General features: G+C 39.8%; 1 protein-coding gene across 1 annotated transcript in view; it reads right to left on the bottom strand.

The window, feature by feature from the left end:
* Positions 1-26289, bottom strand: part of LOC139454196 (uncharacterized protein C20orf96-like) — a 156641-nt gene that overhangs the window by 47627 nt on the left and 82725 nt on the right. The window contains exon 6 of the mRNA XM_071235764.1: positions 16302-16401. Coding sequence (XP_071091865.1) covers positions 16302-16401 — 100 coding nt within the window. The remainder of the gene's footprint in view (positions 1-16301; positions 16402-26289) is intronic.

The following is a 26289-nucleotide window of genomic DNA, read 5'->3' as shown; positions in this document are numbered from 1 at the left end:
TACCTATAGATATGAGTTTGACAGTTCTTGGGGGAGAGTTGGGCCATTCAGGCATGATACGTTAGGTAAAAATAGACTTTGTGTCCTTATGGTGCTAGTAAATCTTCCGGGTGATGTTTATTTAGGGGCCAAATTTACTGCAAAACATCAGGTAGTAGTAGATTGTAAGCGTAACAGACTTAGACTTACTTCTGGTAGTGTTCCCATACATCAAGTTGGAAAGAAACTGACATTTGGAGTTGTGACAAATTCTGTGGTAGTTCCTGCTTGACATGAAATGATTTTTCCTTCTAAATTGGATGGTGATTTTGAAGGCGAAGGTTTTATTGAGGGACAGTCAACATTTGAGAAATCCTCAAGTATTATGGTGGCTAGAGTAGTTGTGAATTCAGTTCAAGGAACAAATCCTGTTCGTGTGGTGAATACATCAGATGTGGATATTCCAATTCACAAAGGCACAAAGATAGGTTGTTTTACAGAACTTAGTGATCAGGTTAGCCCTAAACATGTTGAGGAAGAGAAATCTTATGGAAAGTGTGTGATAGGAGACGTGTCTTTAGATTAACGTCAGCGGTTAGATATGCTGTTGGCAGCTTATTATTTCACGTTATTTCACGTCATTTACCTTTTCATAAACAGGATGAAATTAGACCTTCTGTTTCTCCATGGGCCTCCCCAATAGTTTTAGTTACAAAGCCAGATTCCACTCTTAGAGTTTGCATTGTCATGAGACGGTTGAATGATATCACAGTTAAGGATGCGTACCCTTTGCCGAGGATTGATGATACGTTAGACCAATTAGCAGGTGCAAGTTGGTATTCGTCGCTTGACTTAGCTTCTGGTTACTGGCAAGTTGAAGTTAAACCTTAGGATAGGCCCAAAACAGCTTTTACAACTATGGGGGCTTTGTATGAATTCAATGTTATGCCATTTGGGTTATGTAACGCCCCAGGAACATTTAAGCGATTGATGGATTGCGTTTTGTCTGGGTTAAAATGGAACGTCTGTTTGGTTTACATTGATAATATTATCATCTATTCTTGTACGTTTGAGTATCACTTAGAACATTTGGAATTCGTCTTTGAACGGTTGCATGAAAGTGGGCTAAAGGTTAAACCCAAGTCTAAGTGTCATTTGTATGTGAGGGAAGTTGTTTATCTGGGACATAAGATATCAGGGAGGTATATCTCCAAATCCAGCTAAATTGGCTGAAGTTAGAGACTGGCCTATACCTAGGGACGTTAAGGAAGTACGAAGTTTTCTAGGTTTAGCTTCCTACTATAGGAAATTTGTTAAAAGCTTTTCAGCTATCGCCAGGCCTCTAACTCGTTTGTTAGAAAAAGATGTACCTTTTGAGTGGAGTGAGGAGTGTTCAAGTGCATTTGAGAATTTAAAAACAGCTTTGGCAAGTTCACCATTTTTGACATTTCCAGATTTCAGTCGTCCTTTCATTCTTGATACTGATGCAAGTAACACTGGTATTGGATATGTGTTAAGTCAAGAAAGAGACGGGAAGGAACATGTTGTTGCGTATGGAAGTTGTACTTTGTCTATACCGGAAAGGAATTACTGTGTTACGAGGTGTGAGCTGTTAGCGGTTGTAGAGGGAGTCAAACATTTTAGACACTATCTGTTAGGGTCGAAGTTTAAAATTCGAACTGATCATGGATCTTTGTCTTGGCTCATAAAACGCAAGGAACCAGAGGGACAGATTGCATGATGGATAGAAGTTGTCAGAATATGACTTTGAGATTCACTATAGGCCAGGGAATCAACATGGTAATGCAGATGCTTTGTCTAGAAGGTCATGTGTTGATGATTGCAAACATTGTAAGAAACTGGGAGTATTTGCAATGCAGGTAGATCCATCGTTTAGCCAAGTTCAAAGAGATGATAATGAGTTAGGTGTCATTTATCAGGCAGTTCAGTCTAACACAGGAGTTGATACAATACCTTTGAAGACCAAATACATGAAAGATTTGTGGAATCAACGTCAATCATTGAGGTTAGTTGGAGATATTTTGGTCAGGTCACTTGATGATGGTATAGATCAAACAGTAATACCACCCTCAAAGGTTAAGGACGTGTTATCAGGAGTTCATGACATTGCAGCAGGTGGAGGTCACTTAGGAATCAAAAAGACAGAATGAAAGGTTCGGGCAAAATACTTTTGGCCAGGATGGAGAAAGGATGTAGAAGTTTGGTGTAAGTCTTGTCCGTCCTGTGTTTAGCGTAAAACCCTGTGATTTCTAGGTACCCTTTTGAACGAATTGGAATTGACATCACAGGCCCTTTTCCTATTACTGCTGGAGGAAATAAATATATCTTGGTGGTTCAGGATTATTTCACGAAATGGAGTGAAGCATATGGTATCCCAGATCAGGAGGCTAGTACTGTTGAAAGGGTGGTTGATGAATTTATTTGTAGATTTGGTGCACCATTCAGTATACACTCAGATCAAGGTAGAAATTTCGAATCCAGGATTTTCCAGGAGATTTGTCAGGAGTTAGGGATCCAGAAAACGAGAACGTCTCCTTATCATCCGATGAGTGATGGTTTGGTAGAGTGTTACAATAGGACTTTAGGTACCATGTTGAGTCAGTATGTGAATGAGTCGCATACTGACTGGGACATTCATCTTCCCAAAGTTATGATGGCATTTCGGTGTGGATCTCAGGAATCTACTGGGTTTTCTCCTAACTTTCTTGTTTTTGGTAGAGAGGTTTCATTACCTGTGGAGTTGGTTATTGGTTTACCCCCACGCTCTGAGCCTGACATATGTTCGTACGTGAGAAATACCAAGCAAGGATTTGTTGATGCCTTTAAGATTGTGGCTGATCGATTAGACGGAAGCCATCGGAAACAAAGCTTCATTATGATCGTAGGAGTACAGGACATAGCATCCAAGTCGGTGATTCTCTTTGGGTACACATGAGCCGTGTAAAGAGAGGTAGATCGAAAAAACTAGTGGGACCATGGTCAGGACCGTTTCCGGTGGTTGAGAAGATAAATGACATGGTGGCCAGAGTACACAGTACCAATAAGGGTAGAAAGAAAAATCTAGTTTTACACGTCAACAGGTTGAAAAAGGTGGATAGAGTAAGGCAGGACCAGAATGTGTTTGATCTAGATTCTTCAGGTTCAATGGGAATGGAAGATGTACGTTATCTATTTGATAATGCATCTAGTTTTTCGGCAACAGGTAGTGATGCGGAAGTGTTCATTTTGTCCAGTTATGATACTGGATTGGCCAGTGATGTTGTTGATGATTCTCATGAGATGCCGTTAAATTTGTCTGTGAATCATTTGGATGACTCTGGAGAGTCAATTGCTATTGGAGGAGAGGGGGGTGATAGGACCACAAGCTCGCCCAGTGGTAGGTCGGGCAAGAGGGTTCGTTTTGCGTATCAGGTGACTTATATGAGTGATGACTTAGTTCCAGCAGTGAGAGATCCAAACAGGACTACGAGAGTTGGACGAAGCATTATACCAAATCGCAGATACAGAGACTATGTCACATAGGTTTAGTTTTCATTTTTTTTTTGTATGGTTCAAGCAGTTTGTTCGGATCCCAGTGTGAATGTCTGGATGAATGTGATTATAGAACAGGGTTTTTTTTTAAACCAGGTCATGATATAGTTTTCCAATTCGTCTATTGGTTGTAGTGTTTGCAGATTTGATTTGTTTTGCTTTGTCCGGTTGCAAAAAGATTTCGTACTTTTTGTACAGTCAACAAAGGGTTAGTTTATCATTAGTGGCATTTTATTGTGCCAAATATATTGACGCTTGTATGGTTGACCACAGAATTCACATCTTTTCTCCAAAAATGAATCAAAATTGTAAAAAAATAAAAATAGTTGCAGTACTGTTTGTATAAGCGCATGAAGTTGTAACATGCCTAAGATTGAATTATGTTGTAAATAAGATTGAATTATGTTGTATTGAATTACTAAACATAAACACAAGTTTATTTTGGCTAAAAGAATATAGTCTTAGATTACTGGATTAATGTTTTAAATAATTTACAAGCAAGAGCTATAGGTATATCCTGATTAAAAATTGTAGACTGAAACTTTTTTCAAGAGAGGTTTAGCACTATTTTTAAGTTTACCATTTGCTTCAATTCTTATTCCTAAATAATTATATCTACCCATAACTATTACCTTACATCACCCACGGTCCAAGTATTCTTTTCTTCTATTTTACTTGATTTTTTAAACACTACAACATTTGTTTTGTCACTATCAATCATAAAGTTATTTTAGGCACAAAATACTCTAAGACCATCTAGTAACACTTGTAGTTTTCTTTTGAATCGACAAATAGTATTAAGTCATCGGCAAACAACAAATGACACATGTTAAAACCATTAAGTGTTATATTATTACTATCAAATTTGATATAATGTGGAAGGTCATTGAAGAATATCAAACAATAGTTATCATTGTTAATAATTCTGAGAATACTACCTCTATTACATCTTTGCCATAAATCCTGTATTTTGGCTTCAGTCACACTAACTAAAATTTTCAGATTTTCAAGAGACGTCCACTTCACTGTCAATGACACAATTAGTTGTTCCCCATATAGTGTAATAGCACCCCAAGCTGTGACAGGCGTAATGGTGGGAATCTCACTTCTTTACCCACATGTAACCACTTGAGGTAGATGAATTGGGGAGGTGGCTGGGAGTACTTCTGATGTAATAGAGGTAGTGCTCTTAGAATTGATAAGTTTTACGAAACTTCTACGTCTATTACATCTCTGCCAGAATATACCAGAGGGACCCGGTGGGATCTGCCTCCAGTAACTCCCCGTGTAATTGACAGTAATCTCATTATTCTCTGATTCTAATCCTAACTTGAGATAATTCCTTCCGAAATTCCCCTTGAGGACTTGAAAATCTGATGCTGACATCACTTCTGGTTTGTCACTTCCTTTTTATTGGATAATGACGTCTCTCAAGGTCTATTCTACAAAAGACGTCATTTCCTGATTAGGTGGCCTATTGCCGGTGCTGACGGCACTTCTGGTTATGATATCACTTCTGGTGATGACGTCATTTTCATCACTGGAGGCAGTTAATACTCAAGGTGCTTCTAATGCATCTTACACCTAATAGATAGGATAAACAAGGGTGTACTCACCCACTGATGCTGCTGGTGTCGTATCCTCCTCCCCCCTTTATTTGTTGATAGAAGGGGAAAAACTATTGGTGGAGAACAACAAAGAGAATATATGCCCTCCTAGGTCCGTTTGTACGTCACGCAAGTAACAACTGGTGAAGGTGTTTTGTGAGGCCCACTGACAGCTAAAAACTACTTGATCTACTGAGACTGATGTCCATGAAGCGAGACTCGTGGCTATGGTTCTGATTTCATGAACTGAGCAGAATCTGAGACGTGGTGTGGAATTCTGAGCTTGTGTATAACTTGCTGTAATGGTAGTTTTTGGCCAACCCGCTATTGTAGCCTTGGTGATGTCCTTGTTGGAATCAATCTTACAAGATAAGAAGAGTCTCCTTCGATGGCATCTACATGGGTCTGTAGCCACGAGATAGAACTTGAGAGCTCTGATGGGACATAAAAGTCTATCTGGGTGATCCACTGTGGGTCCCAATGCAGGAATGGTAGAGTGTCTATGACCCAACGGCCCCATTGTGGTAGATTGATTCTTGGCTACAAAATCTAGGAGGGATCTTAGACTGATCAATGTTGATCCTGAGTGAAACTAGAATAGTCCAAGGTATGGAATTCTGAAACTCTTGCTGCTGTCGCCATGGCTAGGAGGAAGGATGCTTTCCTGGATTTTTGGAGTAGGGTAGCTTTAGCCATGGGCTCGTAAGGTTCAGTTGAAAGTACCGATAGTCCAACAGATAGCTTCCACTTGGGGAAGATAGAAGGTGTGCGAACATCTTTTAGTAGAAAGGATCTCATTAGTCTGTTTAGAATGGGATGGTTTCCAATTGTGAATGACCTTGTCTAGGAGGGATCATGGTAGGAATGCAAATAGATCCGTCCAATTCATCGATAGCGCATCGATCTGGTGGGCCCTTGGGTGGTGTGTCCCATAACGTGGTTATCCAAGCAAAGATCTGGGGATGTAAGATCCATTCTGTTGCCACCATTCTCCCTTGGCGGGAAAAGCTGTCGGGAAGGATGTTCAGTTTCCCGAGAATATGTCGCTTTCATCCGACAACTGATGGAGTCAGCTCATCCATTTCAGTTGATTCTCCGCCCGTGTCGGGACATGACGAAACGAGAAAAAACTTTGTTGTCAGTGAACCAATGCCAAATCCCTGGTAGAAGTATAGGCACGCCCATTTTGTATCAGGTAGCAGCCATGGGAAGAATACAACAATGTACCGTGTAGGACAGGTTGAATATATAAAAATTCCTTGGTCTGAAGATCGTATGGTACAAATCATTTAGTACAAATCATTTCCATCCCTTGGGCTTCACATAAGTGTTCCTGTTGTTATATCGGGGGACGATGGTGCGTGGTGTCTTGCTCGCTGAGCGTGTAGGCATCGGATGTCCACTGTAGTTGTGACAGATCCCACTAGGTCAGTTGACCTGATTACGGTCACAGATGTTTACAGTCAGTCTTGACATGTGACATGTAATTCTTCCTGCGCAGTAAACTGTAATCCCTTATGCTGAGTCAACTAGGTTCAAGCTCCACACACAGCTAATCCTCTGTGAACACTGTGGTTGACTGACGATTGGTGTGTCCAAGTTCTGAGTAGGAACTGTGATGTTGCCAGTGTAGGAGCAAGTTGATCCTCATGAAAAAAGTGACAACTGGTTCAATGTTGTGAACGATGACCCAGTTGAGGGTCTTTAGGTCGATTTTCATTCTCATGTCAGTCTTGTTCTTATTCGGAATACTTGAGAATAAAACCTTGGCCTTATTGGTCTCTTCTAGTCTCTGAATGGCTTGCTTCTTTAGTAGTTTCCTGACAGGAAGATCTGCTGCCGATAGCTTGGCTCCAACTAGATGAAATCTGCGTCTGACGGCTTGAGATTTCAAGATAGGATGTTTCTTGAAATGCACATTTATTCCTGAGAAGACTGACGCCTGTAGTACCCCGACTTGGTTGGAACGAATCCTACCCAGGGGGGACAAACGTCTTCTCAGGAGGCTGCTTATATGACGAGTCCTTCTGATCCCAGGGACGCTTCTGGGGATGGGAAGATCCATGTGCCTTGGAAGTTAGGCTGGTAGTTGATGCTTGGAATCATTCCTTTTTTCTTGTCTGACTTCGTCTATGATAGGTCCCAATTTGCCGTTGGATGTCTTGGAAGCAGAAATTGGTTGTGACATTATCAACCTCTTGGTTTGGCTGGAAACAGCTCTTTAACAAATTTGTGCTAGTATGTGTTGACGCGGAACCCATAATAGCTGTGAAGACATCCAGACTTGGGAATAATCAAGTCTGGACCAGACAATCCAGTGATTGATATCACGAGCATCAGACTTGGGTGGAGGGTACCATATATGACCGCGTATAAGCCAAATTTGAGGACCAGAAAAAAAGGGTGTAGAAAGGGGTCGGCTTATCCACAGGATACACTTTCATGATAGTATTTTTCAGATTGTGATCTGTCAGAAACATCGCTTGAATGACGGTCAGATAGATTACAACTTCCTGAAAGTTTGGAAGTTGCCACAACTAGAACCTTTATTATTATAAATTATCAATAAAGTTATTATTATACACCAATGTTGTCATTATTTTAAAAAAATGTTATGCATGTTACTACTTCCGATAATAAGTTTTCAATTGAATGTTCAAAGTTTATCGTTCTTCATAAACTCCACAATCTTTACATGTAACAATGTATGTAATACACAGCTATAATATATAATCCACAGATAAAATCGCCAATAGCTATTATGTACGTTTTGCAAAGTTCATAAATTGAAAGTGAACAAGTATCTCCCTTTATTGAAAGAGGCAAACAAACAACTATAACGGTGAGTTAATCCGTTCACCATTTGCAAAATCGTGATCAGCTGTTTCCGTTGACGTCACAAACGGTGAACACTGTGATTGCTTCCTGTTGTTAAAAAACAACACAGTATACAAGGAAATGAGCACTGGCAATAACGGACCGATTGGTATTGTTATGTTGTTTACACAAACACTTTCAAGTTGTGGGTGCTTGGCAATCGTGTTAGCAGTAGGGGCTTAATTCCTTTGTTTTCGAGAGATTAGTTAGTTAGTAAACGGGAGAAGCCTGTGAGTAAGTGATGGTCATTTAATTTTTGTTCATAGTTTATTTAATTCAATTATTGGATACTATAGTAGTGGCAATGTTTGAAGTTGAACTGAAGCAAATTGGTGAGTTTCTGCATAGGTGTATAAAAGTTGGAATATTTTTATTGACTGGCATTCTCATCATGACTTCAAAACAAAAACGCCACGCCTACGATGCTGCATTCAAACTGCGAGTCGTCACTGTTGCTGAGTCAACGAACAACAGTGGGGCTGCACGACAGTTTGACATCAACGAGAAAGTTAGAAATTGGAGGAAAGAAAAGACAACACTAACATTTGTTGGTACATTTTCTCACGGGTTCATAATTCTATATACACTGATTCACAAAATGGTGCTTCGTTGTTGATGGCTACAAAAAACAATCATAATTAGATTAAAAAAAGACAGGATAAACAGCTTCCCACATTATGAAAGTGGATGACTGGTTTGTTAAATCTTCATAGAAATAATAATGACTTTTTCAATATAATTACAAAGTTTCTCATCTTATATTATTGAATATCTGCGAGTACCGGCACATGTCTTGCAGTCCGACTTAGCAGTGTTTTTTGCCTTTCACTTCCTAGTTCGGCTTATTTGCGGGTCATATCATTTTCTTTCGTATTTCAAGGGTCAAGTTAACACCTCGGCTTATCTACGTGTCGGCTTATCCGTGGTCATATACGGTAAGTCTTCCTGCATTCTGACTATGGTGTCTAGCAGGCTGTGGATGAGTCTGACTTGATCTGTCCAGGTATGCCTGCATATGATGTCTGTAATGGCAGAATGATGTGTCTGATTCCGGCAACAAAACAGTTGATATAAGCGCAAATGTCCATTGAATATCTGGATATGGAGGACAGATCCTTAATCCGTGAAGCAGGTAACGTGACATTAGTGTTAGGGTTGCATATGTAACGCCGGAAGTGGGGCTAGGGTGAATACCTGACAAGCACCCAGATTTTTCCGCCACGTTACAAAAACAATCAAATGTTAAAGTGACTTACAGGTCCTCTGAACCATAAAGATGCTATCCGGACACAAGCAGTAGGCAATATACATACTTAAAAATAGCACAACAAGGGTTCAACTAAAATATTTATTCAACCACACTAGTTCAATATTCAGACATTTCATCTACAATAGAATAGCGAAACCACATGAAAAACTAGGAGGGTTTCCCTCCATACGTGGGCACTGAGCACTTAATCACTATAAAATAGGAGGCACTTCTATAACATCAAAACTCACCAAGAACTTAGACACCCAACTAGTGCAACAGAGCACATGTTGCCCGCCCTGCACGTGCGTCCCACGTCAACTCCTGAGAGGCGTACACTCTTTCCAAACCAAACGCCGAACCCCGAATCTCCGTGTCAGTCACAACTTATAGCCTTGAATGCACCACGTGATCTCTGTAATTGGTTGCCAGTCATGTGAAGGCTTCATAAAGTCTCAGACCAAACTTTGATAATCCGGAAGTGGAGGATCATGTGTTCTATACAACTTCCACTTCAATGGAGGTAAGGGTAGTTGTTCATCATGTCTGAGCTTGAGTAGGCTTTCTGACATCTTGTCTACTACCTTTCCTGCATAACTCGGCCAAGGCAATGTCTGGTGAATGTGTTGAGATGATGTAGGGGCATGACATCCCCCATATTCCAGCATCTTAGGTGGCAATATTTGTCATAGGAGGATGGAGTACAGGCATGAGTTCCACAAACGTATATCCCTCCGTATAATCTCGCTGGGGTGGGTCTTCAGCCTAAATAATCTCTTCATAAAACTCTGCTTCCTTCGAGTGACCGTGGGTAGCTCCCGGGTTGGATTTTCATAATATTCCATACACTCCACGTGTTCCCTGTGCGGTTGATTAAGTGATGGTCATGACTTGTGATTGCTGCCCATGTATAAGGGAACCCGTACCGTAATCTTTGTCTTGGTCGGTTGGACAGTCCCGTGTGGTCCGTACGGCTGGATTGGGTACCGTTGGTTGATGGTGATCATATGGTAGGCTGGTCGGCTGGATGGTCAGCAGGTTTACTGTGGAGTCCATGTGGTAACCGTCAGTATGGCCCTGCTGGGACCCAAGCGAAGATTTAGCTGACCATGTATCACAGTAGGGAAAAGAGTGTGAGCTTATACCCCACTGGTCGGCCGGCTGGTCAAACGGCTGGCCATATGTCTGATTAGTTGGCTGGGCAGCTGGCAGGCTGGCTGTCTGGATGGTTTGGCTGGTCAGTATAGTTGGCTTGGGGAGGCCCTATGGCTGTGTGTGTTGCAAAGACAGATGGCTGTCCCCCATGCGGTCTCTTGACCTGGGAGCTCTTCTTAGCTAGAGCTGTCTGTCTATTCTTCAGTAATTGTTGTATCAGGCTCATAGAGATCGCAGGAGATGAGTTCTTGCTGGAGTAGTTGTAGGAGGCACTGGGGTAGAGTCAGAGGTCTGATCATTGTCGACAGCTGTAATGGCTTAAACTTTCTTCTTGGCTGCTTCACGCCTTTTAGCCTCAGTTACAGTCTCAAATAACTTTTTAGAAGGAGTAAAGGGAGACTCCATTATGACCTACAACGCACCTCACAAAAGCTTATACTTATGTTTGAAGAACGAATACATTATCTGATATTCATTAGCAAGTGTAAAAGAAGACTGTCTCTTATCCCCAGATGGGACGAAAAATTAGCATTTTATTCAAAATTTGATGGTCCAAATGCAAAGGCCAAATCAAGCTCAAAATTTACAAAATTATAGCAAAAACTGGAACATATGTGTTGAGCCCCTGTCAAGGTCACAATGTATATATTTCTCTTAAGTTGGTTTGATTGTATTAGAGTGTGGTTGGACTGTATGTAAGCTGTGAGCTTTAAAGGTGTTATGTAAGAGTGCTTGGGTCAGGAGTAAATGTCTTTTGTTGTATGAGCTGTGTGATTGAATGGGTATTTAAAAAGACTGTGAACTAAAATTCAGTGCAGTCTATGAGAATTCTGACCATGGTTGGATGGTTTTTGTTTTGGTGCGTTGTCCCAATCTTATGGCGTAAGTTACAAGTTATTTGAATATTGTTTGCTTATATTCTTGTACCTTGGTCATGTATGTATCATCTGTATAGTTACATGTATATATATGTAATGATAGAATAGTAAACAGATGTAGGAACACGTCTTTTGTAGTGTATAGTCATCGTGAATTAAGTCAACACAATCTTAGAGATCTCACACAAACAAAGTCGTGATTTGGCCGTGATTTGGCAGTCGTCGTTGTATTAAAAACAACCACCATAATAATATGATTATGTACATTTATTTTTTATATTGACATTGGTTATTCTAAGTAATACCTGCTCAATGTATGTTGAATAACTCTATGCTTTTTCAGTTATTCTGAGTATTGTACATGCTTGATGTATGTTGAATAATCGTGTGTAGTTATTCTGAGCATGCTCCCATGCTCGTCTGTATGTTGAATAACTATGTGTGTACCATTCTGAGTATATAATACTTGATGTAAGGTGAATGGTCACTTGTATATAAACTTACATGTATATGTTTGTTGTATAGTGTCCGGGGGACCCATAGGGGCACCTGTTTGTAATATGAGCAGGCAGGGACATTCGTTGTATGAAGCCTGACCCCAGGGTGAAAGATGGCCAAGAATATTAGAATGTGAATCTGGACTGGAAGAGGCCTGTGTGAGACTCATAACCTTTAGCCTGCTGAATTATTTTCAAACTTCTTACCCTTGCCTGCTGGATTAATTTTAGCATACGGTGCGCTAAAGAGAGTGGGTGATTTCAAACAGTCGGTGCCTCATTAAACAAGGGCCAATTGAAGAAATATTATCCACATTTATTCCTCATAGAAAAATACACACTATTATATAAATATATCCCGATGTTTTCAATCATACCAAGGTTAAGACCAAAGTGAACAGACAATTTGTAAATTTTCTAGAACTTACCTGAATGGCGTTAATGAAGGTGGTTTGCGTTTCATGCTTTGAACCTTTTTAAATCGTTACATTTGTGCAAATTGACTTCAATAATCATATCTCCGATATCTGAATTTTAATTGAGTATAAATTCGAAGAGAAAAATTTATCGGCAAACAACAGCGCGATGGTAAATTATGAACCATTTCAGTAAATTTATTATCCAAACGTTAAACAGAAAAACCCTTAATTTTCATGGTCATCATGTCGGTTGCAGAAATACGAACATTCGGGTTCATCTAACATGTCATGTACTAAAATTTGCAGGAAACAATTAATGACTTATGAACATTTACCAATCCTAATTTCAAGTGTTTTGGTTGAATAATTACGACATACAAAAATAAATAACCTGTGTCATGATGCTAGCAGACAACCTTAAATCAAACATGGCGCACTTCGCCTGACCTCCGCATAACTTATTGCTATTTTAATATCAACAAAGTTTACATTGCCTTTATTAATATACATTGGCGAATGTTGACGATCTTCTCAATCGAATGTTTAATTTGTCATTTTCCGATAATATGACGAAAGAAAACGAAAAAAGGTCGAGAAATTCAGACAGCAATATATCATTAAGTGCAAAGGTCACTAGATGTGATGTTGGAATATAGTTGCAGTAGAGGCTAATTTCTAATGTAAACTTGTTTTAACATTTCACAATTATTGGTGTTTGCAAGTTACCATGTAAGTATACTTTCATTTATTTGACCAAGTTAAAAAAAAAAAAAAAGGTACCGTTTTCACCAGGCAATAGTAGCTGTTATCCCTTGAGGCGAGGTTACGTTTCGCCAATCGGTGCCGATTTCGCCCAGTGACGTTTTGCTGAGGTGCCATTTTAGCTATAACCCCATGTGTCACATGCGGTACGTGCTTCCGGTTTCAGAAATGACTGCTAAAATTGCAAGAATTTTGAATATTTCTCGTAAACTGCATTATTTTGCTATTGAATGGTTTACCTAGAATGAATATCAGTTCAGATTTTGTGTATCATCCAATATTTGCCATTTTTTGCAGTGTTTGTTGACTTTGTTCAACTCAACCAATCGAGAGTTAGGCCACACCCAAACGTGTCACTGACTTTTGTCGGCTTGTCAATGTGTCCGAAAGTTTATCAAATGAAATCATTTGCACACTCTTTCAAAATGATTTTTTTTACAAAGATTTATACATGCGTGTCAATAATTCTAGAAAATTAAGTTAGACTTTTACAATCATTTTGTTACATCTAACGGGATAAACATGCATGTGGAGTTGTTTGTTTACCGCCGTTGCCATGATCATAAAAGTTTCATCCAATCGATGATGTTACGATTCAGATTGTTTTTGTTTACATTTAGTTACACCGAAAGTTGCTAATTTTTAGAAATTAAGGAACATGAGTGTTTTCCTTTCGTCAGCAAACAAAAAATTATGATCGAATAGGAAAAATGATGAAATTATAAAGAAAATATCAGAGTGCATGCCGATCAACATGAAGTGCCAAAAGTCACCAATGGCCGTTTCTGGTAGTTGTATGCTGAGAAGTTTGGCCGAAACTTTTTTAACTTGCGATATTTTCTTTTTGAGGTAAATAAATGACTGAAAGTTTTGATATTGAGCAAGCTGAGCATTTATGCATGTCATACGTAATTCAAATGTTCCGCAAAGCCTTCTTGGTAAATAGATATGGCGAGTTTTATTTTGGGGTGTTGTTATGCTATCGGCCTGTCAAATGGGTTCAACATCCATGCACGGGAAGTGACACCTCTGTTGAATGGGTTCGACGTTAGAGTGCAGAGCTTTAAACAATGTACAATGTGCGATGATGTGGAAGGAGGCATGGAGAAAATGACTTTGTACATATTGTGTACATAATAATGTGTAATGTGACAGAATTGATTGTTGACATGCATGTACCGGTATTGAAGTGTTGAAGTATTATTGCCTTAAGATGTTAATGTATTGAGGTGCTGATGTTGAGATGTATTGATGTTGATGTTGAGATGTATTGATGTTCTGATATTGATGAATTGATATATTGATGTAATAGTAGGGATTTAGGAGATAGTGTTAGTGCAATATTAGTGTATTTGTTAGTAGGGTTAAGTAACCCTAAGTATTTGGAAAGTGTATGTTAGAGTGACAGTGTGTGTGAAGTATATGAAGGATGTGAAGTATGTGAAGTGTTAAGGGTGATAGTGGAAGGTAACTGAATGGGTGTGAGTATGTAGGTTAAATCATTATCAACATAATTCTTAACTTTATTTAATAAATCTTAATCTATAGTTGGGTTGTGTTATTACTCCATGTTGTGAAAGCCCCATTACTAACTACATAGCAATGTACCAAATTTCATTACATTTTGGTGACAGCCATATTGAAAATGGGATTCACACCATCTTGACATAATAAGGTGTTAAGGATTGACTGTGTCTTTTTTTCGATTCATTGAGGTATGAATCGAAAAACCGATGTGCAAAGTGTATGAATCCGCATAGCGGATTCTTACAAAAGTTTGCACATCGGTTTTTCGATTCATACCTCAATGAACCGAAAAAAATATACAGTCAAAGTTTATAATTAAATTCGACAACGTAAAACATGTTTTATCTACAATAGTTTAACCCAAAACAGTTGCATATATCAAAACAGACAAAAATGACGACATTTATAAACATTCCTGGTGTAGGAATACATACAGTGGCGTGACATGAATCAGGTGATCGTTTAATTTATGCAAATAACTTGACACGCCTACACAGTCAGTAGCCAATCAACGGAGAGTGGGATTAAAACAATGTTCACTGGACCTGTCAATTATGTCAAGAGGCGAAAAGAACTGCAACAGTCAGACTGTAACGAACCGGAAGAAATATGTCCGAGAGAAGGCGTCTGTTTCAAATAACATGGCCATTTACTGCGTGATTCAAACAATACTTCCATGATTACTGTAAAACACAGTTGGAGAAATGCTAGTTAGAAATGAAACCCGAAGACATGAAAGTTGAACTGAGGCGAGCGGGGAAAAAACAGACGAGCGAGCCTGCACGTTTGCTGTTTCATTCATTCTCGGCCTTCGGTTTGAAAGGGTAGTGTGGACAATGAATATGCATGAAAGTCGCTAAATGTCCTGTGCATGACGATAAACGTGAGCAGAAAGGGAATTCCCTCGACTGTAATATTGGGCTTCCCCGACATTCCGCAGTAATAAAAGTAGTGCGCCGCGGTGGGCGTGGCTTAATTTTTTACATTCATTGGGAAATGAATGCAATAACACGTGACCAAATCAGCTAATCAGAATGCAGGAATCTCCATGAACACAACAAAAATTTAATTATTCAGCATTGAAAGCTAATGGCTACGTAATGTCCATAAACACTTTCAGCTTTCAGTATGGTGAGTTCTACTGCTAACTGCACATGTAGCAAATTTCAATACATTTTGAAAACAATGGTCATAAATAGCTTATTCATATGGCTGCCATGGTGGCCAATATTACAAATTAGATTCAAACGTCTTGAACAAAATTTGGTGTCATCATTGGTGGGAATGAAAATGTGAAGTTTTTAACTGCATTGGTTTTGTCGTTAATATTATATAGTCAAGTTGATATTTATTTACACTGACAATAACTTTCAGTCAGGTGAGTTAGTAACGTGGTTAAACATCAAGAACCAACTAGGCTCTTGAAAAAAATAAAATAGACAATAAACTGTGTGGTTCATGTTAAACAAATGAGCCGAAATGTTGAGATTTAACTATGAAGTGTGCTCATTTTTTGCCCTTGAAAATCTAAAATATTTGTAAAAGGGTAACAGTAACTTAGCAACTGAATTGTCTGGTCTGTCATGTATGAAATACAGTCAGATGGGTGGGATGACCTACCAATTCAACATTTGAATCTCACACTTTCATGTGCCTAAAAATTTGTGCTTGTCAAACATCACCCCTCTGACTGACAAACAAAAAAAGAACATGTTTGTATAGAGCTCGATGACAGATATAAATAGTACTTCATGTCAAAGCATAATCCAGAGTAAATACTAAAATAATAACTCACTAACCTGATATACTTTCAGACAGTTTTGTCTTAGTCTCCTCCAGGTCCCTCAATGCATCCTCAAGCTCCTTCACAAAATTAGTGCTCAATGTTGTCATACCACCCTGCCATTAAAAAAAAACACATTTTGGCACAAAACATCAAACCATTCTATGAAATCTAGATAGAGATAGAGCCACAAGAGGTCACAAGACCATGAGAAGACATACCTTCACTTAAAATAAAGACAACAGATGGAGAGAGTTCTCCTCTCAGTTTCAGACATTAAATCGAAACGTATCAGTAGTATCCATGGAAAAAAATAGGAAACCATATGGCAAATACCAAACAGTTTATAGTGAATGGGTGAACCATATTTTTTAAATGTAGCCCTAATTGTATAAAATTTCTGCTCCAGAAAAACAGCCACTCTCCACTTAGCCCAAACTTAACGTATAACAATAATAACAAAAGGTACAAGTGCTGTTCATGTTGAATGTGTGCCTTAAGTTCATAAATAAAGCCAAAAACGTTTTTGAGTTCTGCTCCAGAAATGACAGCCACTCCCTCAACTCAGTTTCAAACAGAAACTGTAACGGGTTGGGAGTGGGGGACGTGGTCGTCAGGATGTTTGATGTCCCATCCCAACCATTAGTTTCAAAGGGATATTGTAAAAAAACAGATTTAAAGAAAACTATAACAAATAATAAAAGTCAATGGAAATCTATACTTGTTGTTATTTATGATTTACACTTGCAACATATAAATGAACTAACTGCAACACGTATGCTAATTTAACACTGGTCAGTTTTGACAGATTATAAATTTCTACAAATTCTAGCTATTGTTTAATCCACTTAAAAAGAATAATTACTATGCACAAAGGCAGAGCCAATAAAGCTGCAAGGTAATTATCATAAAAATAATAATATTTGTTTATGGAATCATTATAAAATTTCAAAAAATTTGCTTGGCCAAAAAACTACAACTCACGTTGAGTCTGTTATTTCTGCAACTCATTTGGAATGAGATTATAATCTTGGTGATGTCACATCCAGAAATACATGTTGCAGAAGACGCCAAAAGTTAGAGCGAGAAGAATGCGATTAAACACCAAATACAAGATGTGACTGTAATTAACATGGATGAAATCTACCCAATAACATGTCCAGGAAGGTTTCTACGTAAGTATTTTGGAACAAGTATTCATACTTTGGTGGATTTGAAGCATAAAATCTCGGATTGAACTACACAACTTTTGATGACGTAAGCACCAGTATATCACAGGACTATTTCAGCCGATCACTGGAGCTAACTATAACTGTTAAATATTATGATGATACATTTAATTGATCGTATAACTACGAGATACATACCGCATTCGACCCATTAAGCGCCCAGGGCGCTTAAAAAAAGACAGAAGGGGTGGGCGCTTATTGGGACCAATTCAGAGTCAAATTGGCGTAAATTCATGAGTAAGCCTTACCATATTTTCTTGAGAATAGTTCGCACTTTTTTCCAAAAAACACAGCTGTGTAGAAGGGGGTGCGCATTATACACGAATTAATGAGTTTTGATGTTTTTTCCCCCATGGAAAGACATTACTGTGAGCACGTAACACCGGAAATACCATGTCAACAAATCCATACTGAAGTTCACAAAATATTCATGTAATTACACTGTCTGGCTATAAAAAGTGTTCTTTGTATATCTGAACTTTTGTCTGTAACTTATTTCATTCATTTTATTCAAAATTCCTTTTAATATTGTTTTAATTAATTTCGGTGAAATAGTGTGTGAAGCGATCGGAAGATGGCACAACTCACCGTTATTAACAGCAACCACGGTCAGATTACCGCTATTGACGCCTTGAAACGAACTTAAGTTAATGCCATACTTTGATTCGGTAAAAGTCATATTTGTTTTTGTTGGACGATTCTATGTCAACACGTAATTCTCGCGATCACGTGCACGGGAGCCTTGACGGTGACTGGTCAGACTGGTTCAATGTAAAAAATAATACCCAGCAATAGCGATCAGCTGCTTCGCTTAGGGTTATTATTATTTTAAATATGTTTAGTAAAAGCTGCATCTAAATTAACAAGATATTGGAATATATTATTCCTGATAAAAAAATAGTTTCAGATACAACTTTTGCCGATCCTTGCATTTAAAATCCTGTAAAGGTATATCATTGGGTGTGTCTTGACCAAATACCGGTAGATTCCAAGAAAACATGTGTACAGCTGATTGCTGTGTCCGGCTTAGTTTATGAGAAAATGCACAAGGTAATCTTAATCCCTGGATATAAAACAATGCCTAGCTGAACAAAAAATACAATTTCAACGGTAAATCAACATGTCTGGTGATTTTTTTATCTCAAATTTCGAATTTGTACTGACGAAGTTTCTCATCACCCGTTCGTTTGCTGGACTTCGCTGAAAGGGTACGGTGTAATTTTTTTCTGCGCATAACATTCAAACTCACAAATATCTTAAATAAACAGAATACAGTCATGCCCCGCTTATACGGACTTCAAATATCCGGAAACCTCGGTTCCTGGACGATTTTCATTTAAAATGAAATAATTACTATATAAATTTTCGGAACCGTGAGGGGGGCGTTTATTGGGGGAGGGGCGCTTAATGGAATGAATACGGTAGTTTTTACACACAAGACGTAAATGTAATGATAAATAATCATATCTTTAACAGCTATAAAAACTTCAAAATGATTTCGTGAACATGGGAGAAAACTGAAAGTCTGAATTTACTGAGGCTGACTATTACAGAAACCTTAAACACAGAAAAATAGTACTGCAGAACTCTTGCTCACCTGGATATAAAAAGTCAACTGTCTAAAATGTCAACAAATTTGAAGCCAAAGTCCATTTCCCTCAGAGCCAAATCATCTTCCAAAGGCAAGGGAGATAACTGACTCTAAAAGTCCAGCTTCCACCCTCGCTGAACTAGGCTGAAATTACTGGGCTCGATTGTAGCGCCACCAGTGGCTATTACAAGTTGTCCCTTCTATGTTCCTCCTATTGACCAATCAGATTCCCCCTCTCTTATCTCTTGCACTTGCTTCAAACAAAATGGCGGCACCTAGTCACAACGATTCATTGACAAAAAGATCCTTATTGTAATCTAACGGGTTTTACTTCGCGAAGTTCATCAAATCACTTGAGCACCTTGATTAAATACATGAAAAGATTTGGAACATATCTGTCCATGCCCAGTTGACGGTACACATGCTCTGCAAATCCTGCAATCGAACGAATTCTGCATGGCACTTGACCTGTAGTTAATGAACCAGATGTCAATTTCACTACAGGATTTTGATTGGACAATGCATAGACTCATCAGTCCAGCCAAAATATAACTCCATAATTCCAGCCTAATTTGGCAAGGGGGGAAACTGGGAAGATGGACCCAACTATGTCATGCTGACAGATATCAAACAATAGCTATCATTGTGTATAATTCTATGAATACTACCTATAGTACATCATAGCCATAAATTCCCTATGTTGGCTGTCACCACACTATTAGATTTTCAATAGATGGCCTCTTCACTGTCAGCTATCTTTTAATTAGTTTTGAGATAAACCCTATTCTCAGGCCAATGCAACTGTGCATTGGTGAGGCGGGAAAATGTCACTTCAGGTTCTGAGGTCACCTGTAGCGCCTTTGGCCGAGGATGTAGGCAAATATATCAACTTTGATCTTATGATTCCAGCTGTTAGCCTATGGTCCATCCCCTAGCTGACAATGACCCAAAGGCTTCACCTTAGAAAAGGGATGGGGAGGCTACCGAGGGTCCTAGAGAAAAGTCCCTCAAGATCAGGCCGTACATCATGCAAGTAGAAGTGGCATTTCCATTAACAGCTTGATACCACTTGCTCAGTGGATACTGAGTTCCATTGTAGACAGGCTTGTTGCTGGGCCTAGGGCTAAGGAACTTCCCCATCAAGGTGTAGAAATATGCACTTGGCAATAGCTATCTTATAGCATCCCGCCACTGTAGCCTTAGTTTTGTCCTTTTCTGAAAAATACTTGCCCGAGATAAAGAGCTGTTGTCTGTGTTTTCTGCGATATTTGAGTAGCTGCGACATACTATTTCAGAGCTCTAACGGGACACAGTATTCTGTCTGGAAAATCCACAGTTCTGCTCAAAGCAGGGATAGGGATTCTGGGCAGCAAATTCTGGTGGGGACCTCATATTTATGGTGCTCCAGTGTTGTGTGTGAATGAGTGACGATATATCAATTTGCGAGTAGTTCTGACACCATAGCTAGGAGGAAAGGTGTCTGTTTTGAAATAGTTGAAGTGGGCATCTCTCATGGTGATTTCATCAAGGGTGACAGTGCGATTGATAAATTCCATTTTGGGAAGGTGTGTAGCATTTTGAGATCTTCCAGTGAGAATGACTTCATAAGTCGAATAGTACAAGGTAAGTACATATAGAGATGTCATCGTGTTGGAGTACAGAGATCAATCCTGACCTGTACCCTCAATAGAGCCGGAAGTTCTTTTCCTCTCTCACATGGAGTAAGAAATCTGCAACAATTGGTAGTTACATCCATGTCTTGTAAACCACTTCCTCTATGCCACTAACAGAACTTATATCATCGGTTGTCATAGATGGCTGATGAAGAGGGTCCCAAGGATCATGCTATTGCTTCTGAATCTGGAGGCCTACATTTCCCAGATAGTTTCCAGGCATGAAGGTGGAGGCTTTGTAAAATATGTCCGGTCCTGGCTGATGTAGCAGATCGCCTTTGTGAAGCTGAAACCTTGCTCCTCTGCAGACTATGTCTTGAGCTGGTTTTATTTCTGACTTCGCAGGATGTACCAGGAAGCCCAGGTACAAGAGAAGCTGAATCAGGAAGTTCATATTGTTTTATCTGCAACTTGTCCTGATTGGCTGATAGGAAGTCATTGATTTAGCCATGATGTCTTACTAGACTTTGATGGGCAAACCCGATGATGGGACTGGTATGCCGAAAGGTAGTACACTGAACTGTAACCTTTGTCTGTTGACTGAACAATGTAGGTAATGTCATTAACTTGGCTGACATGCAAATAGGCATCCTGTAGGTCCAGACTGATTAACCAATCTCCTAGTCTGAGAGAGCTCCATAATTTCTTGATTGATTCCATCAAGAATCGGGGCGGTCGGGTAGCCTAGTGGTTAAAGCGTTCGCTCGTCACGCCGAAGACCCGGGTTCGATTCCCGACATGGGTACAATGTGTGAAGCCCATTTCTGGTGTCCCCCGCCGTGATATTGCTCGAATATTGCTAAAAGCGGCGTAAAACCATACTCACTCACTCACTCACTCCATCAAGAATCCGGAAAGACATACTGGGTATTCCTTGTTGAGCAATTTCAGATCGATAATCATGTGCAGGTCCAAAGTGTTCCTTTGGTACCAGGAAAACGGGGGAGTAGAAACTTTTGGTGGAGTCTGCTTCTTCAATGCACAAATAACTCCCTTGTCTGGCAGTGCTAATATGGTGAGCACGATTTGGAAAGACATCCACACTTGGGCAGACTGAAGATCTTCCTGCATGTTGAGAATGTGATCCAAGGTGGATGAAACACACCTGGTCCAGCTTCATGTCAACAGGTAGGCCTGAATATTGTGTGATGATGGGAGGTAGTACATGCCTGATTCCTGCAGTGAACCACTTAATGTATGCACTTATGTTCTTCATCTGATTGTTTACTGTATCTAAATTCTTGAATTAGATCATATTGATTAGTATTCTTGGCAAATGAGATTTTACGAGTTTGAAATAGGCATCATCAGTGGAAGGACACGGAGAGAAAGGACAGTCATGTGTCTTATAGATGGACTTCCTTATTTGCAGAAAAGGTTATTTGAAATCCCCAAAATATGGTGCTCTTAAGCAAGTCAACCACCTTAATGACAGGTTGAGAAAGCCCTGTCAGCTCACTTAGCTAGGTTGTCGGTTCTTCTGTACATGATTGCTGTAAGTCCGGTATAAGATGACACAGTTCATGTAAAATGTCTCCAAATGAACATCCAATATGATTGAAACAGTCCACAGACATCATATCTGCATCGTAATGAGAGGAGGCATTGTAGACCATGGGCTACTTAGGTCCACCGTGCAACCCCCCCACCTCCCAACAAAACATACTTTTCCTGAAGCCTTAGAGTGTCCTGAACATGGAATCATATGTTAACATTGAAAATATAGGGATGCACTTCCTGTTTTCATCATATTTGTGGAGGTACCCTAACAATCACACCACAGTGGTTGGAGTTTCCCTCCAATCATCACCCAACCATGACCATCAACAGGAGCTAGAATATGTGGATCGTGCTTGGTATGGGAAACCTCGTATACTGAGTGTCAACGATCTACGCTCCCTCAGTATGAATGAGCTATGGGCCAAAGATGATCTACCTGGCCCTTGTCACAATGTTGATATGGGAACCCTACCTCCCTGTCGAAAGAGTATTGATCAACACATAAGAAGGGTCAAATATCAAGTTGGCATATGGTAGATAGCACACATTGCCGATCCACATGTTCCAGCTCCTGTTGATGGTCATAGTTGGGTGATGATTGGAGGGAAACTCCAACCACTGTGGTGTGAAGGAGACGTGTTGCCACAGCGACTGGTAGGTATAACTGTAACAGGGGATACAAGCAGTGATGAGGAGTCTGACTCTGATGATATACTAGCCACATAAAGAAACTGTGCACGGAGAAAATATATTCTGGATTGAAATACAACACAGCAAGAACAAAATGATGCAGACGCTGTAGCAGCTGAATGATCGGACCATAAGAAAATGTCAACGGGACCTGAACAACATCTGTTAAGATGACGTCAGAAGATCAAAATGGAGTAGGGGGTCAAACGACAAAGTCACAAAGTCAATAACGGGTATGACCACCCTGTGCGTGAATCACAGCAGTGCATCGGCGACGCATGGAGTCCACCAAATGGGCATGGAAGTTCTGGGGAATGGCCTGCCATATCCTCCTCAAATCCTGTGCCAAGTCACAGACGTTATCTGGAGGATGTGGAAGACGACGCAGACGGTGCTCCATTTCATCCCACACATGCTCTATTTCGGAGAGATCTGGAGAAATTGCAGGCCATGGCAGTAACATGACATTGTTATGGTGAAGGAAATCCATTGCGACCCTAGCCGTGTGATGACGAGCGTTGTCCTGTTGAAATGTCAATCCCGGGCCATGACGTTGCAGGAAAGGAATGACCACAGGCCTTAGCATCTGATCTCTGTAGCCAAAACCGTTGAGATTGCCCTGAACAACCACCAAAGGGGTTCGGTGCCGTGCTCTTATCCCACCCCAAATCATCACAGAGCCACCTCCAAAACGATTCCTCTCCACAATACAGTTGCGTGCATAACGTTCTCCCAAATGCCGGTAGACACGTTGGCGCCCGTCACTGTGGGAAATGTTGAACCTCGATTCATCTGTAAAGACAACATTTCTCCACCATATTCGATGTTGGCAAACATGATTTCGACACCTTCTTAGACGGTTGACTCGATGGCGGTGTGTCAGGATGGGACGTATGGCAGGGCGTCGTGGTCGAATCCCGTACTGACGTAAACGATTCCTGACAGTGTTGGGATGGATACGGCGCAGTCCAGGAATTGTCTGGGATGTCGTTACTGCCGTTTGGAACCTGTGTCGGAGATGTGTAACTCGAATCCATCTGTCCTGTCTTGGCGTCGTTACTCGGGGACGTCCTGAACGTGGGTGGTTGGCACATCATTTGTGTTCTGATAACGCCTCACCAATGCCGATATCATGTTACGATGGCATTGGAAATGTGTTGCCACCTGTTGTTGCCTCATTCCCGCTCGGATCATTCTAATGGCTTCATGACGCTGTGCAGCTGTCAATCTTGGCATGATTTGCTTATGATATGCTTGTGTCTGCGGCTGAGAAGTTTTGAATTTTTGAATGACCACAGATCATGCTTTCCAAAGTGACAGCGAATTTTGAGTTGCACATGCTGTGTACAGCTGCACAGGATGCACATGCAGTAACACATTGCACGTCCATGGGCCCCCATCAATGATGTCATATCGCATGGCACGTGCATGAGCGTTTGAATGTCTCCAATAATTGCTGTGTAATCTTTCATATATGGACGGTGTGCCCTTATATCTATATTTTCTCCGTGCACAGTTTCTTTATGTGGCTAGTATATATCTCTTCCTGATGCAGTAGACTATCTTGTGGATAGTTCAGACAGTGACTAGAATGAACATTTAGTCTGCCTACACATGTTTGAAATTTTGTTAATTGTTTTATTGTCATGAACTTACATCAATGCTTGTTTCTTATTTGTCCTGATGCAATCATGTATTGATAAATATGTATTTTCCAGATATGACTAAAAATCTGAAATCAGAGATATATGTATATATGTTGACAGGAACACTAGACTGGTAAATTTGACCGTTGTCATTTTAATGGAAAACTATACTTATGATATGTAAAACATGCACTGTAATACCTAATTTGATATCTACTTATGTGGCCAAGAGTCTTTTTGAAATTTAATTTGTTTGACCCAAATGTAATTCCAGATATTCTATATTGCCAAACAAAAGCGTTTCTAAGTGAAAAGTAATCTATAATGTAAATGGTAATTCTATGGATTGTACCATGTATAGTTTGAATTCTCATGTGTCCAATTATCATGTTTATTCAAATGATTTTTTTTCAAGATAAAGTTATTAATCACTAGATTATTGCCTGTATTTGTTTTTGTGATTACCTTGTATTTATTTCTCCATATAATAGAAAATTATGGAAAGTTTGAGCGATCTGCGTGGAGTGAATTTGCATATGTGTGTTCTACTAAGTAAAAGTTTAATAACCACTATACTTGTCATTATATTTATATGAAAATAACATAATCGTAACCGGAATAACTTCAGCTTTATTTTGATATATTACACATGGAAATTGGACAATTTCAAAGATATTTATTGACCTTTTTGTTGCAGTACAAAAATGACGCTGACATAGAATGCAAAATCGTGATTTTTAGGGTACCTCCACAAATATGATGAAAACAGGAAGTGCATCCCTATATTTTCAATGTTAACATATGATTCCATGTTCAGGACACTCTAAGGCTTCAGGAAAAGTATGTTTTGTTGGGAGGTGGGGGAATTGCACGGTGGACCTAAGTAGCCCATGGCCTATTGCTATCTCTGTCATACCCCACAGGAAGCCTGCTTTTGGGTGGGACATGATGATGTAGGGGTGTTCTATTGCTATCAGCCGGATCAGATCTCAACTTGCATGTGCTGAATGTAGAGAAACGGTGATTCATTGATGAGAGTAAGTCGTCCGAGCCATCTCTGTATTATTGACGGTCTTGTGTAGTGGTGGATGAAGGCACACTTCTTTTTGGCTTCACAGAAGCAGCAGGGGATTTTCCATGAAGTCTCAAAATATCAGGTTGATAAACCCTGAGAGTTTGTTGTTGATTATGTTGAGATGTCCCAAATGTCATGAGCCATGCAAGCAAATTGATGTTGGAAAAGTGCAGTCATAGACAAAGTTATGACTCCATTCACTTTGAGAATTCACTCAGATTAAAAGGAACAGAGGGCATCAGGTGATCCTCAGAGACTTCTTCCACACCCAGGGGGGCCACTTATCCTGCAGGTCAGGACCCCTGACAGAACTCAATCCAAAGTATGATGTCAGCTCGTTTCCCTTGGGACAGGTGGGACGAGATGTGAAGTTTGTTTTTGTCAAGAGACAGAAACCTTGGAGCTGAAAACTGTGCAATGTGCAGTTAATTCCTCAGGATAGATGTCTACTGTATTGGTCATATGAAGTGTGGTGTGTCACCGATCATCCATAATCACATCATGTATTTTATAAACATTTTCTTAGCGGTGACAGTTGAAAGTCTTCATGATCTTGGAATATCTTTGGGGCCCTTCTTCCCTTCTTAAACTCTGCTGCCC

This window comes from Haliotis cracherodii, unplaced genomic scaffold, assembly GCF_022045235.1.
Source record: "Haliotis cracherodii isolate W230 unplaced genomic scaffold, xgHalCrac1.p SCAF_10, whole genome shotgun sequence".
NCBI classification, from domain to species: domain Eukaryota; kingdom Metazoa; phylum Mollusca; class Gastropoda; order Lepetellida; family Haliotidae; genus Haliotis; species Haliotis cracherodii.
Note: the sequence above shows the minus strand (reverse complement) of the source record. Positions and strands in the feature narration are given on the sequence as shown.